Raw genomic sequence first — 13092 nt, forward strand, 5'->3', positions numbered from 1 at the left:
TTGATGAGGTTCACAGTGGGGCAGCATTGGAAACACTCCCACCAACAGTGACGATGCATAGAGTCCCACATGCACCCACTGAGATTGGCCATGCACTGCGGGCCAATGCCAGCTGTCAGATGGGAAAGACCAATGGAAGTGCACATCCGGTTTTGCCATTAGTGATTTTGGGCTTGGCAATAAGTGCTGGGGCCGTGGGGGGACCCCCACCCCCAATCAGTGATCTGGTGCCCCCCAGACTTGGGAGGCACCAGTCATCCATGCCCACCAACGTGAGCCTTGTCAACTGTGGGGTTGGAGGTAGGGTGGCTATCAGTCCGGTTGTCCTCTTGTAGCAAAACCCCCAGTTTTTTCTTTTCTTTTTTTTTTTTTTGCATTCACTCCCCTTCCCCAACCATTTCTGACTTTTTCTTTCCTTCTCTATTCCCTATAAATAAGTATAAGTGAGCTCAAACTTAGGATAAGCTTTACACATTTTTATTTTGGTAGCAAATTTTTTGTTTTGGATATCCACTGTTTTATATTGTATTATTATTAGGTTTGTATTGATTTTTACTGTTGTATATTGCACTATTATCATTTTTATATTGATTTTTATTGTTTCATATGGATATTATATGGTTTAGGCCTGTGTTTGTAAGTGAACCAAAGTCATGTCAAGTTTTCATTTTATATGTCAAGCCTCCATCTTCTGTCCTCTGCTTGGGCATCCCATGTTGCAACAGTATGATTCATTGTACCACTCCCATGTAAATTGGTTCTCCGATGAATGAGAGTGATTGGGAATGACTGAAATACAATGGTAGCAGGCCTCTACTGAATTGCCTGTAATGACTGGGCCATCACCTCGCATTGATTCATCCAGGAACCACGGACCTCACCGAGGAACAGAGACAAAACCAGCATTTGAAAGACAAAAGACCCTGCAGAATCAGCAACTCTCACCATTACAGACACCCAAAACTGCACATCCCTGCTCAGTATGCCAGGAGCTGACCCTTGCCTGGGCATGCCTCCTGTCATTAAGGTCACACATGGTCTCTGCCCCTATAAAGGGGGGCAGTGAATACAGACCCAGTGGGAATGCCATTTCCATCCAGACCAGACCAGCTTCACGTCATCTATCCACCCCAGAGGCCCTGCCGGTGACCCCTTCTGGACAACATCTACTGGACAAGGATCCCTTTCCAGCCTGGACAGGTAGATATTACGTGCATACCTCCTCCTACAATTTGGACTCTTTCTTTCCTCCTGGACTTCAGTGGACTTCAGCCCCTGCACCAAGCCTCTCCAACCCCTGCTGCCATTGTGTTTGTGTGTGGGGGGGGGTGCAAGGGAACCAATTTGGCATTGTGTCACCATCTCCCCTGTTCAATAAAACCACTCTTCATTTGCAACCCCAAGTTGGGTCATGTTTTACTGAATCCCAGTCCCTTCCCTATCTTAAATTCCAGCCTCATTCTCTCTCTCTCTCTCAGCTCCAGTTCCCGCCCTCTCTGCTAGTCTCCCCATCTCCTCCCAATTCCATCTCCCCTTTTCTGCCACCTTGCAGCTTCTCCTTGCTTTCCTGCTGTCCCTGCTGCTTTTCCTGTGATTTTCTGATGCCTGTCTCTCTGTTTTCAGGCTCCCCCCCTGCAGTTTCCCAGCTCCTATTAGCTGTCCTGAAGTTCTCTCCAACTTCCAGCACCTACTGCCACTCTCTGTAACTTCTCTAGCTGCCCCAGAGCCATCCTCTGGCTCCCCAGACCCAGAGCCCCTCTTTAACACTCACACTTTCCCTTAGTCCCATTTTCCCTACTCTCCCCATCTACCTTTTCAGCTCCCCCATAGCTCTGGCTCCAGTCCAACTCTGTGCTGGCATGCTTCTCTGTTCTGCAGGCTTTGGGCATTGTCTTTTAATCAATTAAGATCAATTAACCTAAAGTTACCCCTTAGCCTCAGTTCTTCAGCCCAGGCCCCTGTAATCTACCAGTTCTAATCCTGGTCCTGGTAACTTTAACCCCCTACACTTCTCCTTTCTTACCTTAACTTTTCCCCAGGTACCCAAGTACACCAAGCACATACATACATACATACATACACACACATCACAACACCCAAATTAGGAAATCACCTATGTGTATGTGTAGGTGGGTGGTATGTGTGTAAATTAGTGAATACATCTATGTATGTGCATATATGTATGTGTATATATATCTATATATATTATTGTATGTGTGTGTGTGGTATATGATTAGTAATCCACATATGTGTATTGAATGTGCAGGTGTTGGTAACTGGTAACTGATTCTGTCTAAATTTGGTGTGTGTGAATACAGACTAATTATTTGGAATGTGTGTCTATCTGAGTTGCTTGTGTGTGTGTGTGTGTGTGTGTGTGTGTGTGTATGGCATTGTGTGCATGATATACAAATTAGTGTCTAACTTTTGGGGTGTATAGTGTATGTGCCTGAGCTGGTAGTGTGAGCGTGTATGCCTAATAGGCTGCATGCACCTAGTGACTGTGTGTTTAATTGATTTTTATGTGTGCATGTCCAGTTGTACACCACACCCTCCTTTCTAAGTGAATATTGAGATCCTGAGCATTGGCCTGACCCCTCAGGGCAACACTCTGTCCTCTATGACAGCTATTTTTCTCTTTAAGAGAAAAATAGAGAACATAAAGGCATCGGGTTTCATATCAATAGAGGACAGAGGACAACCAGACTGATGGCCACCCTACCATCAACCCCACAGCTGACAAGCCTCATGTTGGTGAGAATGGATGACTGGTGCCTCCCGAGTAGCAGAAAACCAGAATGTTCTCTATGATGGCCACACTAGTTGGTGGCAAGTGGTACACTGATGTGGCTAGAAGCTCATGTCAGTTGATGGGCTATCAAGGGGCTCCTTGAACCAGATTTTTAACAGCTCAAAACCTATAGTTAGGCCTAGATTTTTCAAAGGAGCTCAGCTCTCATTTAAGCAGTGCAATAAGAAGATACTCAAAGCTGCTCAACTTCCAGGCTGCTAAGAATGTTCTTGATGAGATGTACTATCATCAAAATATGCTGTTTTACAGAGGTCAAAACATTTCATGAAGATATATTGACTCTGGTGACATTTTTTTCTGGTCAACTGTTGAGGTCTAGGGCGCTCTGGTCACTTCTGATGACAGAATGGAGCCAGTAGCAAAAAACAGATCTTTCTAAGTGGAAAAATTGATAGTTTTACAAAATTTCTTTTCACAAAACATTCAAAAGCTATTGCTTTCATTCCCATGTGAAACAAAAACAAATTCTGAAGCCTCAAAATTTGTTGTGATAAAAGAGTGTTGCCCACATTTCAGTACAACTCTGTTTTCAGTAGCTTACACTGTGACACTTACAGACATATTTTCAAAATGTCTAGTTATCCAGGAGTGGTGCTTTTATCCCTAATTTTGCTACCTGTAGGGAAAGTGAGAATTTCAATGTTTCAATGGTATTGATTACGTGGATTTTCCCTTTCAGTTGACAGAATGGCTTTATAAATGCATAAATTTGCTTCTTTTATATAATTCATATATTCACTAACTATTCTTTTTAACCACAGCCTACATAATTTAGAGATAAGCCTGTGTCCTTTAGCTACAGAGATCATGACTAAGCTCAATTATGATGAAAGTACTGTAGAACTCTTTTCTTGTACTAAGCCAAAAGTAGCAACGGTTGTAGCATGATGCAGGAAGACTAAACTTAATTGTAATTTTAAGGCACAATGAAGAGAAAGATGCTGAAATAGAAAAAAAAATATACCCTGACACCAAAAAACCCAACCCCAAACAGAAAAAAACTGAATAAATGTGGCATCAAAATCAGAGCAAAAGGGAGATTAAGCAGTATCTTACTCCTACAACACCAGAAGTCAATGACTATTAAAGGGACACTTTTATGAGAATTTAACAGCAGTAACTTGAGATTTTAGATTTGCATACTTTTGTTTATTTTATATTTGCATGAAATAAATCATACACTATCCATGACCTAGAAAAAAATGTGATTTTAGCCAGTCACAACTATGGGTGTTTGACTCTTAAGGGGTTAAAAGGGGATGTTGGGGAGGAGTGGGGAAGCCACCCATTCCTTTGGATATCTCATACATGAGCAGTGAGTTCTGAGGTCATGACAATGAGATCATCAGCTGATTGGAACAAGCTTTGGTCAGAGCCACCTCGTCTGCCCTACTGCTGCTCATCCTTTCTTTTCTTCTTCTTCTGAATTCTGTTGAGAAGTGACGGGGGGAGGAGGAAGGGGGAAGATGAGCAGCAGCAGTACCTATCCCCTGGGCTCAGGAGCCATGAGAGAGCAGTGGTTTCAGCTAGAGGTCATGCTGATCAACTAGTCAATGCCAATTTTGCATGTGAAACTCTGGCAAGACTCCACTCTGACCACGCTATGAGCTCAGAGCTCAATGAGCATGCACAGACAGCCAAATGTGGATACGGCTGCATTGCTACACCCTCCTGGGTCTGCCACAGTACCATCTGTGTACTGTATCGGAATAATTTCTGATTTATTAGGTTGATAATCAATGCTTAAAAAACAGTGTTCAAAAGAGGCCTAACGGCAGGGTGGATAACATTTTTTTTTTTAAACAAAAAATCAGATCTTTATTTAAAATCAATTTTTTTTATTTTATTGTCCTTTTTATTTATTTTTTTGTTAGGATGCTTTTTAAAAAACAAACAAACCACACCACCTATATAAAGATAGTTTTAACTTCAGATATGGTAAAGCTCAAAGATATCCTCATGGAATAGGGATCATAACTTCTCTATAACTATTTGAGACCATATATTCATGTAAACTTTGTAGAAAAGTTTTATAAATAGAGCACAATAGGTCATGGACTATATTAGGGGCCCAATCTTATGGTGTTGCCTGATGCTCCTCTGTATCCTAGTGTAAAGAAAACCACTTGACCCAATAGGACTCAATGCTCAGTCTAGAAGATCCCATTAGGCATCTCTGTGATGCTTAGTTTCAGTTCTCAAAGTGTGGATTTGTATCCCACAGATAACAGCCTTGTTAACAGCAGTATGTGGAGATGACAGATAACAGATCTGATTACCTGCCCATCAGCCCTATTGTCTCTCTGCAAGTTTGTGTACACACAGTCAAGTCCTTAACCTTTCTCTAAAAGTGCAAAGTTTCAAGAAGTTAAATGAATTCAAACAAGACTGCATTTTTGTAGAAAGTAATGATTAAATCGAGGCTTCCTGACTGGTGATGTAAACTGTGATTTACAAATCTGCCTTGACTAACGGTCACCGTAAAATGATTTGGAGAGGTTCTATTATTCGGAATGTATGTGACACAATTAACAACTACCTATAACATTCTATATTTTTTCCCATAAAGCAAAAAAAAAAAAAAGGTAATGACTGAAATATTGTGTCAAATGCCTCCCTGAAATGAGGTATTACATAGTCCACACTATGCTAAATTTGACTTAATTTGTTTAATATCACAGTTTTAATTGGTATGAAATAGATACAAGCAGTCAATAATCAGAAATCTGAAGTTTAGTCTGATGTATGTGTTGGTTCTGCTTTTTGTTTTTTCACATCTCCATGGATCAAGGATTGAGAATCAGCCTTCATTTTGAACTTTTTCTCAATACTACTTTATATAAATGTAACTTCTTAAATCCAATCATCTAGCTATTTTACTCACCGGGCATGCCAAGGTGGTAACCAGTAGTGAAGTTTGCTAAAAATCCTTTTTCAGTTCCAGTTTTGTCAGTAATGAAGAACACTGTCATCTGATTAGTGGTAGAGAAGACATCTGGGAAAGAGGCTTGTCCTGTATAAACAGCTGTTCTCAAGGAAAATATGAAAACATTTCAGTGGTGGGTAAAATATTTATTTATTCATCATAAAATGGTTTGGGATGACATAGGATAAAACCTATAATACATAATCAAATTAGGAGAGAACACCATTACCCATAGATAATTAGTATTCCCAAGTACACAAGGCACCTAGAGAGTTATAATCAGTAAGAATTAAACATGAGACAAGACTTGTTAATATAGGCCTTGACCATCTACCCTTGTGCTTGTACTTAACAAAATGTATGTTAGAAGGCCTGCTGACTTCAACTGCAACACTTCTCCTTGTGAAATTAAACAGGATTGGGGCAACATACAATAAATATGCTTGTGCCTTCTAGCTAACTGTCAAGTTTTTGGGGTTATCCCAAAAAGATTGTATTAATGTAAGATACAATTAAAAAGAGAGCTAACTCTTTTTACAACAAATTGCTCATTTTGTTTTGAGTCCATTGTTCTTATTACTCAATGCACATTACTTACCTAGAAACAAGGAATCTGCTCCTCTTCCATCTCTGATTTCAACTACATCATAAATATTTTCCAGGTTAAAATATTGAAAATGAAGTTGAATATTTTTTCCTTTTTCAGCATTTAAATACCATATACCTAGAAAACAGTATTTTCTTTTTTACAAAGCACATACTTACACTTCACACTGATTCTACTTTTTGCACATTTATAGACCATCCAGAAGAAAGGTCTTTAGTAAATTTTCAAAATTGGCAGACTGTTTCTAAGTGACTTAGGCATGTAGGACTTTAATTCTATTGATTTTCAGTGATCCTTTAAGTATTTTTTGACAATAGAACTAAATAATTTGGCAGAGGTGTAATGATGTGGCTGGGCACCTGAGGCAGCTGCCATACATGAGACAGTGGTGACTTCTGGCTGCTGCTTCGACATTGCTGGCACAATGCACAGCTGCAATGGTAACTATTTCCTTCTGCCCCAGTTGTCTCACCCTAGTTACATCACTTCCATTTGGTGCTTTTCAAAAATTACCTCTTCTTTGAACTTTGAAACTGCATAAAGTGGCATAAGGGGTGCTGTTAAAAGTAGGAAGGATCAAAAGTAAAAATAAGATTAATGTCACTTGAATCCTGTACAAACTACTAGCAACATTACTTGAACAAGAGGAAGACACTACCTAGGTCTTTGGAGACAATTCAGCCTTGTGAAACTTGACAGGACTGAAATGGTCCCTTAGGCCTACAAAGGGACCTAGTTGCCATAACATAAGTGGGATAGAGTGCATTCATGGAGCTAGCATACACCATAGGTTATGTCATTGAGGAACATGTTTTACAGAGAAAAAGGGTTTTTTGCAAGACTCTGATGATAAAAATGCTTGGTATGACTAAAAGGTTTTGTTATGGTGCATTCCCCCCATATCTGGAGTTTTGTTATGGTGCATTCCCCCCATATCTGGAGCAGATGGCTCCTGGTACCTGGTAAGAAGAGAAAAACAATGATAAAGTGAAGACATAACCCAAGATGTTAATGAAAAACAGAAAATTGGCTTAATTAGTAACTATGTGACTAAATGACTATAAATATTACTTCCCTCTTTCCCTTTCTCCTTCTCCTACCCTTCCCTCTTCCCCTCACCCTAATGATACCTGAGAACCAAAGACATCTGGTCTCCCTTCTAGGAACCAGAGTCTGCTCTGAGATGTCTGGCCAGCTCTCAAGTCATGTATTATTAGGTCTGGTAATAATGCAATTACTTGCTTGCTAAGATTATATCTATAGGCATGCTTGGAGCTAATACTTTTATAACGATCAATAAAAGTGATTTATTAAAAGTTAACCATTTGGAGGAGATAACCAGGTCCTTGTTTGGAGAGAACTGAAGCATACTTCAAGGCAATATCTACCCTGCTGTTTGCTCTCTCTCCATTTGGGAGAAGAACCAGATACCACCTAGTTCTTAGGGCAACAACTATATTATTCAAACTGTGCCCAGTTAGAGCTCTCCCTTTCATTCCTATTGGTGTCTCCTACTGCAGACCCTCCCTTGGTCTGCATGTAGCCAAGGAAGAATGTAAGGAGGTGCTCAGCCTGCAGGTAGTCAGCAGTTATGAGTCTTCCTGGCTGGAAGGCTAGGCTCGACCTGATGACCACAAGGGTGGAGCTAGAGAGAGAGTTAAGAGCTCCAGGAGCAGAGGACAAGGGGAGAAAGAAGAGAGGAGGCTAGTGCTAAAAATTTTATAGCAGGGGTATCACCATGATGGTTTCAATACATCTATGGTCTGAAATGGTACTCTTCAGTTAATGGGGTCAATGCAGAAAAACTACAGGTCCTAGAGAACTGTAGAATATGCTCTAATTGTCAGCGTGGATGCCAACATTTTCCATTATTTTTAGTTAACTACCATTTACTAAATTTGGCAAGTTGTCAGCATGGTCCTTAATTAAGAGTGCTTTTCTTCCTTCCTAACAACATTTTGAAACGCACATTTGTAACCATTTTTATTGTACTCTTAATCCCTGCCGATTTGGGAAGGGTTGACTTACAGGAGGCTTGGTTGGGGTAGTTGTTTGGGTAATTTTTAGAGCTGAAAGTAGTGTTTGGTTCCCAAAGTTCAAACGGTCCCCCGCAATCAGCTGCAAGAGAAATCATATTAGAAGTTTAAGCCACTTTTTGCCTTTTTGAATAACTGATTGTCTAGAAAGATCATATTCTAGTAAAAAAAAAATACAGGTCAGCCAAGTAATGGTCATTTAATTGTATTTCCTTCTGCTTTATAAACATGGGCTGGGTAGCATAGAGATAACATTCAACTTTGTAATAGTGGTAGGAATGTTCAAAGCAAAATGATTCCATTAATATGCAGTCCTAAACAATGTGCAGTGAACTGTATCTCAGAGCTCCTTGGGAGCAAAGTGGTTAATACAATCGGTAGCAATACCATGATGTCAGCCATAGCTTTTTTGTAGATATTACTGTTATAAGCTACTAGTCCCACCTGGTTCTTGTACTCTGAGGAACAGGTCTGCAACTGTAACCATTCCCTGTGAGGCCTTCCTTATGTATGTTGCAGAGGAACACAACCTGACCCTTATTTGTTGACCAGTGGTCCCTAGGGAGAGTATCAGAAAGCTAAGCTTGAAAATTTTATACCAGACAGGCCAGTTTAAAATGCTTATGTTATTGTTTGATTGTATAGCTTAATTAATTTAATTCATGAATTAAAATCTGGAAAGCAATTTTTTTTACATGTAAACACATGTTTATTTATCAACATTTCTGTTGTTTACTCTATTTCTTAACATCTTCCTATTTGATATACTCTTTGCTGGAGTGAGAAATTGTTTGTTATATAACATAAGGCTCTTTCTCTTATTCCACAATTTAAATAGCAACAATTTTCATCACTATATCTTGAGAGGAAAATAAAATTAATAAAAGTGAGGGAAATTTTGGAGGGGGGAGGTGGTAACCTCTCTTTTCAGTCAGTTTTATCTACATTTAAACCACCCCCCCTCCTGTAAACACCCCCCCCAACAACCCAGCATAGTATTTTGCATGGTTCCTATAGATTCTGTATTGTACTATCATTAATTTCTCAAAGTCACTAGCTTATCTGAATACCTGAAAATTTCAGGTGAAATGCTTTCATCTGAAAATTAAGACTTAATTTTAGTCTGGACACAAGTAAGTAAACCAGCATACTCTAAGGGCCTTGTAACAACCTTATACCATGAGCTGCACAAATGTTGATGAGCATTAGTGCTAGCTTGAGTTTGGAGCAGTCACACTTCAGGCCTGCAGGGGCCTGGAAGACAGAAAGGCAAAAATTCCCACCCCATATGCTGCACTTTCCCCCTCATGACTCCCACCTGTCTTTCCCTCCCCACTTTCATCTAGTTGCAGCTGCCCAGCTGTCTGTCCAAGGGGAGCAGACAGGGAAGAGTTAACTTGCTTACTTGGCCACTGGCGCCAGTGCTGGGCTGCTGCTCTTCTTTGGGGTGAGCCTGCTGAAACAGCAGCAACAGCAGTAGCAGCAAAGCAGGCAGGTTAGCCTTTCCCTGCCTGCTCCCCTTGGACAGACAGCTGGGCAACCACAAGTAAGTGAGGCGGATGTCAGTGAGCAGGGATTTGAGGTAGTGTGGAGGGTGAGTGGGTGGCAGTGGGCGTGATCCAGGCCAGATCCTCCAGACCCGGGGATAGGAGGGGGGCAGAAGGAGTGCTTACATTTAGGTGTAGCCTAGAGTGGCTGCACCTTAGCTTAACATGATCTGAGAGCACAGTTCAGAGGCAATCGTGGCCTGGAGTGGCATCACTCTAATCAATGTGTGGAGAGCCCATGTTAACAGCTCCAGGACCCACGCAAAATTACCATGTAACATCCTGACTGTGAGTGCTTGAAAGGGTTCTTATTCACTTTAACCCATTGTTGCCTATCAAACTAGCATGTGATCTATTCTCTCATGGCATTGGGGCTGTTATACCATAAGCTAGGACCAATGGTTCTGAACAGGACGTAGTGTTTGCACCATGCTCACTTACACGAGCAGAATGGAATTATACACAGATAGACAAAAAAGCTTTAAATCTGGTGTGGGGAGGAAAGAAATTTAATCAAAAACTATATGGGAGAAAGTATGCATTGGTCATAGATCACTAATCCTTAGTCTCAATAATCCATGCTAAGAAAGGAGTGTATAGGACAAGTGCAGCAAGTATGCAACAATGGCCCCTATTTTTAGCTGGCCACCCTTACAACGCTGAGTACAAAAGAACAAAGGCACATGGAAATGTTAATGGACTCTCATTTACTTGTGAAAGAACTTTCTGTACTACAAACAGAATCTACTGGAATTGTTAATTTATTTCATCTGAAGTATGCCCCAGTAACCTGCAGTATGACTGGGCAACAAACCAAGACAGATCCCACACTAGCACAAGTGTATGAAGCCACCCTGAAAGTCTGGAACAAAATATATGATCCTAATATAGCAGTTTTTATGTACATAAAAATTAACTTACTATAATGCTATAATGTGTCATGTGGGGGATTCATGCTGAACACAAGCATTTTAGAAGAGCTGCACAGGGAACACCCGGGAGTTGTAAAAATGAAGGAATTGGCCAGAAGCTTTGTATAATGGCCATGTATTGATTCACAAATAGAACTTTGTTAAAGAGTGTATGATATGCCAACAGATACAGAAGATGCCCAAATCAGCACAATTACACCTGTGGGTATGGCCATCTACTCCCTGGAAACAGCTCTATATTGATTTTTGCAGGACCATTTTTAGAGATAATGTACCTACTGGTGATGGATGCCCACTCCAAAGGGAGTTTTCTGCATGAAAACCAAGACAAAAGGAACAGCAACTACATGAAGGGCAAACCCCTGTGATTACCAGGGATTTAAGAAATGTCAGCCTGTGGTTGTGAACATGCAAAGAGGTCCTTTATCCCATTTAGTGCTAGTGGTGCCTAATATTGTTTGATGCAACCATATCAACCAATTGCAAAACATAGCCATAACTACCAAACAGAGCACAGCAGCAAGTTGGAACCGCACCTGTTGTTGGGCCATCCACTTTGCAACCTATAGTAATGACCAATAATGCTATATCAGACAGTAGCAATGTTAACCAGCCAGGACCTGATAACATTGAACTACCTACATCCAATAAGAAGATATCTGAATCTCAGATGGGTGAAAGAAGGCCACCTCCTCCAGACTATGTTCAAGGGAGTTTTAGCCATTGTGCAGGAAGGAAACAAATATGAACCCAACATAGAAGACAGCACAGCATTCTCAAGGAAGCAGTTAAGAAGGTCATCACATCAGCGTTACCCAGAAAGAAAACTCACACCACCCAAGAGAACTGTAGCCTGTGCATTATATCACTACAACTTCACCGGGGTGGAGGAAGGTGGGATAATGGGGTATGAGATGGGAAATATGTGAATGTGTTGAATCTGCATGGAGGAATCTAAAGTTGCTTTGTGTTGAGTCTGATAATGCTAACACAAGTATAGTTTGACTTTATAGTTCCAGTATATTCTGTGCCTTCCAGTCTGGCAACACTCTTTCCTACACTTGTGGCTTGAGTCATTTATTTAAAAAGGCCCTGTGACAAACATAATAGTGGCCTTGCACAGTAGTGTGGAAAACTGTTTTTTTTTTCCCTATTTCTAAGGTGCATAGTTTAAGACGCTTAGATTATGACATGCTTTAAAGGGCATGCCTGTTGACTTTGTCTCACTAGAAGAACATGATCATATTTATAGAGCTCTGTGTGTGCTTGGGAAGTTGGCAGCATTATGGTCAGGACATGTGAAAATTAGCTTCCGGGAGCTATTACTAATCTTGTGATGCTGCATTTGCTTTTCATTCCTGGACACAGATTTGACAGGTCAGAAGAATGTGGCTCTATGTACAAGTCAGCTACTGTCTCATTCCATTACTCTGGGAAAGTGACCTCACTCATATGCCTTCACTCATGAATGACCCGTGCCCCTGGCAGCTGGGGCGGTACGGCGGTGGTGATAAGGGGTGGGGGGCATGGCTAGCACTGACCATGGGTTGATGGCAGCCTGCGGGGATTGGCAGTTTTGGCAGTGGGGTGACAATCAATGCCTTTTTGTAGGGGGTGCACTGCCAGGTTCAGGGGGTACACATGTACCCACATGTACCCCCTACACATCGCCTCTGCCTCCACTAGTCTTAGTTCTCAGTAAAGTATTATTTTGTGGCATGGCAGGAAGCGTGCTTGTTGGGATCCCACATCAGATCCTGCTGTGCCCTTGACATCCGTCAGGGGCCTTAGAGGCAGCTCAGGTGTGTGTACATTGTACCTCAATTTCCCCATATGCAAAAAGGGAATGCTGCAATTTACCAACTTTTCTAAGACACTTTTCAGAGAATAAGTGTTATAAATGGAGGGTGATTACATTAAACACATGCAAGCAGTAGAATGTATAGACGCACATTTATATAATATGGAGAGAGTTTTGAGAGCTTTGAAGTTGTGCACATAGATCTGGAAATTTTCAAAATGTTTTTTAATAAACTATGAACAGGTGAGTAGTTAGGCCCTTGCACAAATACAGTCAGAACTAAAATGATGTCATATGACATTAGTGAGCCTTCTAAAACTTCTACTATGCCTAGTATGTATACACTAAATGAAAATTGTGAAGGGGTCACACTGCTTTTAAACATTTAAGAGTTACTTTTTTAATTTCAAGCATAATTTTACATTGAAAAG

General features: G+C 40.8%; 1 protein-coding gene across 2 annotated transcripts in view; it reads right to left on the bottom strand.

Annotated features, from left to right (window-relative positions):
* Positions 1 to 13092, bottom strand: part of TMPRSS15 (transmembrane serine protease 15) — a 102775-nt gene that overhangs the window by 35467 nt on the left and 54216 nt on the right. For both annotated transcript variants that reach the window (XM_090031628.1, XM_090031629.1), the window contains 3 exons: positions 8374 to 8463; positions 6337 to 6462; positions 5697 to 5837 (listed from right to left, as the gene is read on the bottom strand). In XM_090031628.1, the coding sequence (XP_089887754.1) occupies positions 5697 to 5837; positions 6337 to 6462; positions 8374 to 8463 (357 nt within the window). The remainder of the gene's footprint in view (positions 1 to 5696; positions 5838 to 6336; positions 6463 to 8373; positions 8464 to 13092) is intronic.

This window comes from Crocodylus siamensis, chromosome 1 (genome assembly GCF_052110815.1).
Source record: "Crocodylus siamensis isolate JL-2025a chromosome 1, ASM5211081v1, whole genome shotgun sequence".
In the NCBI taxonomy this organism is placed as follows: domain Eukaryota; kingdom Metazoa; phylum Chordata; order Crocodylia; family Crocodylidae; genus Crocodylus; species Crocodylus siamensis.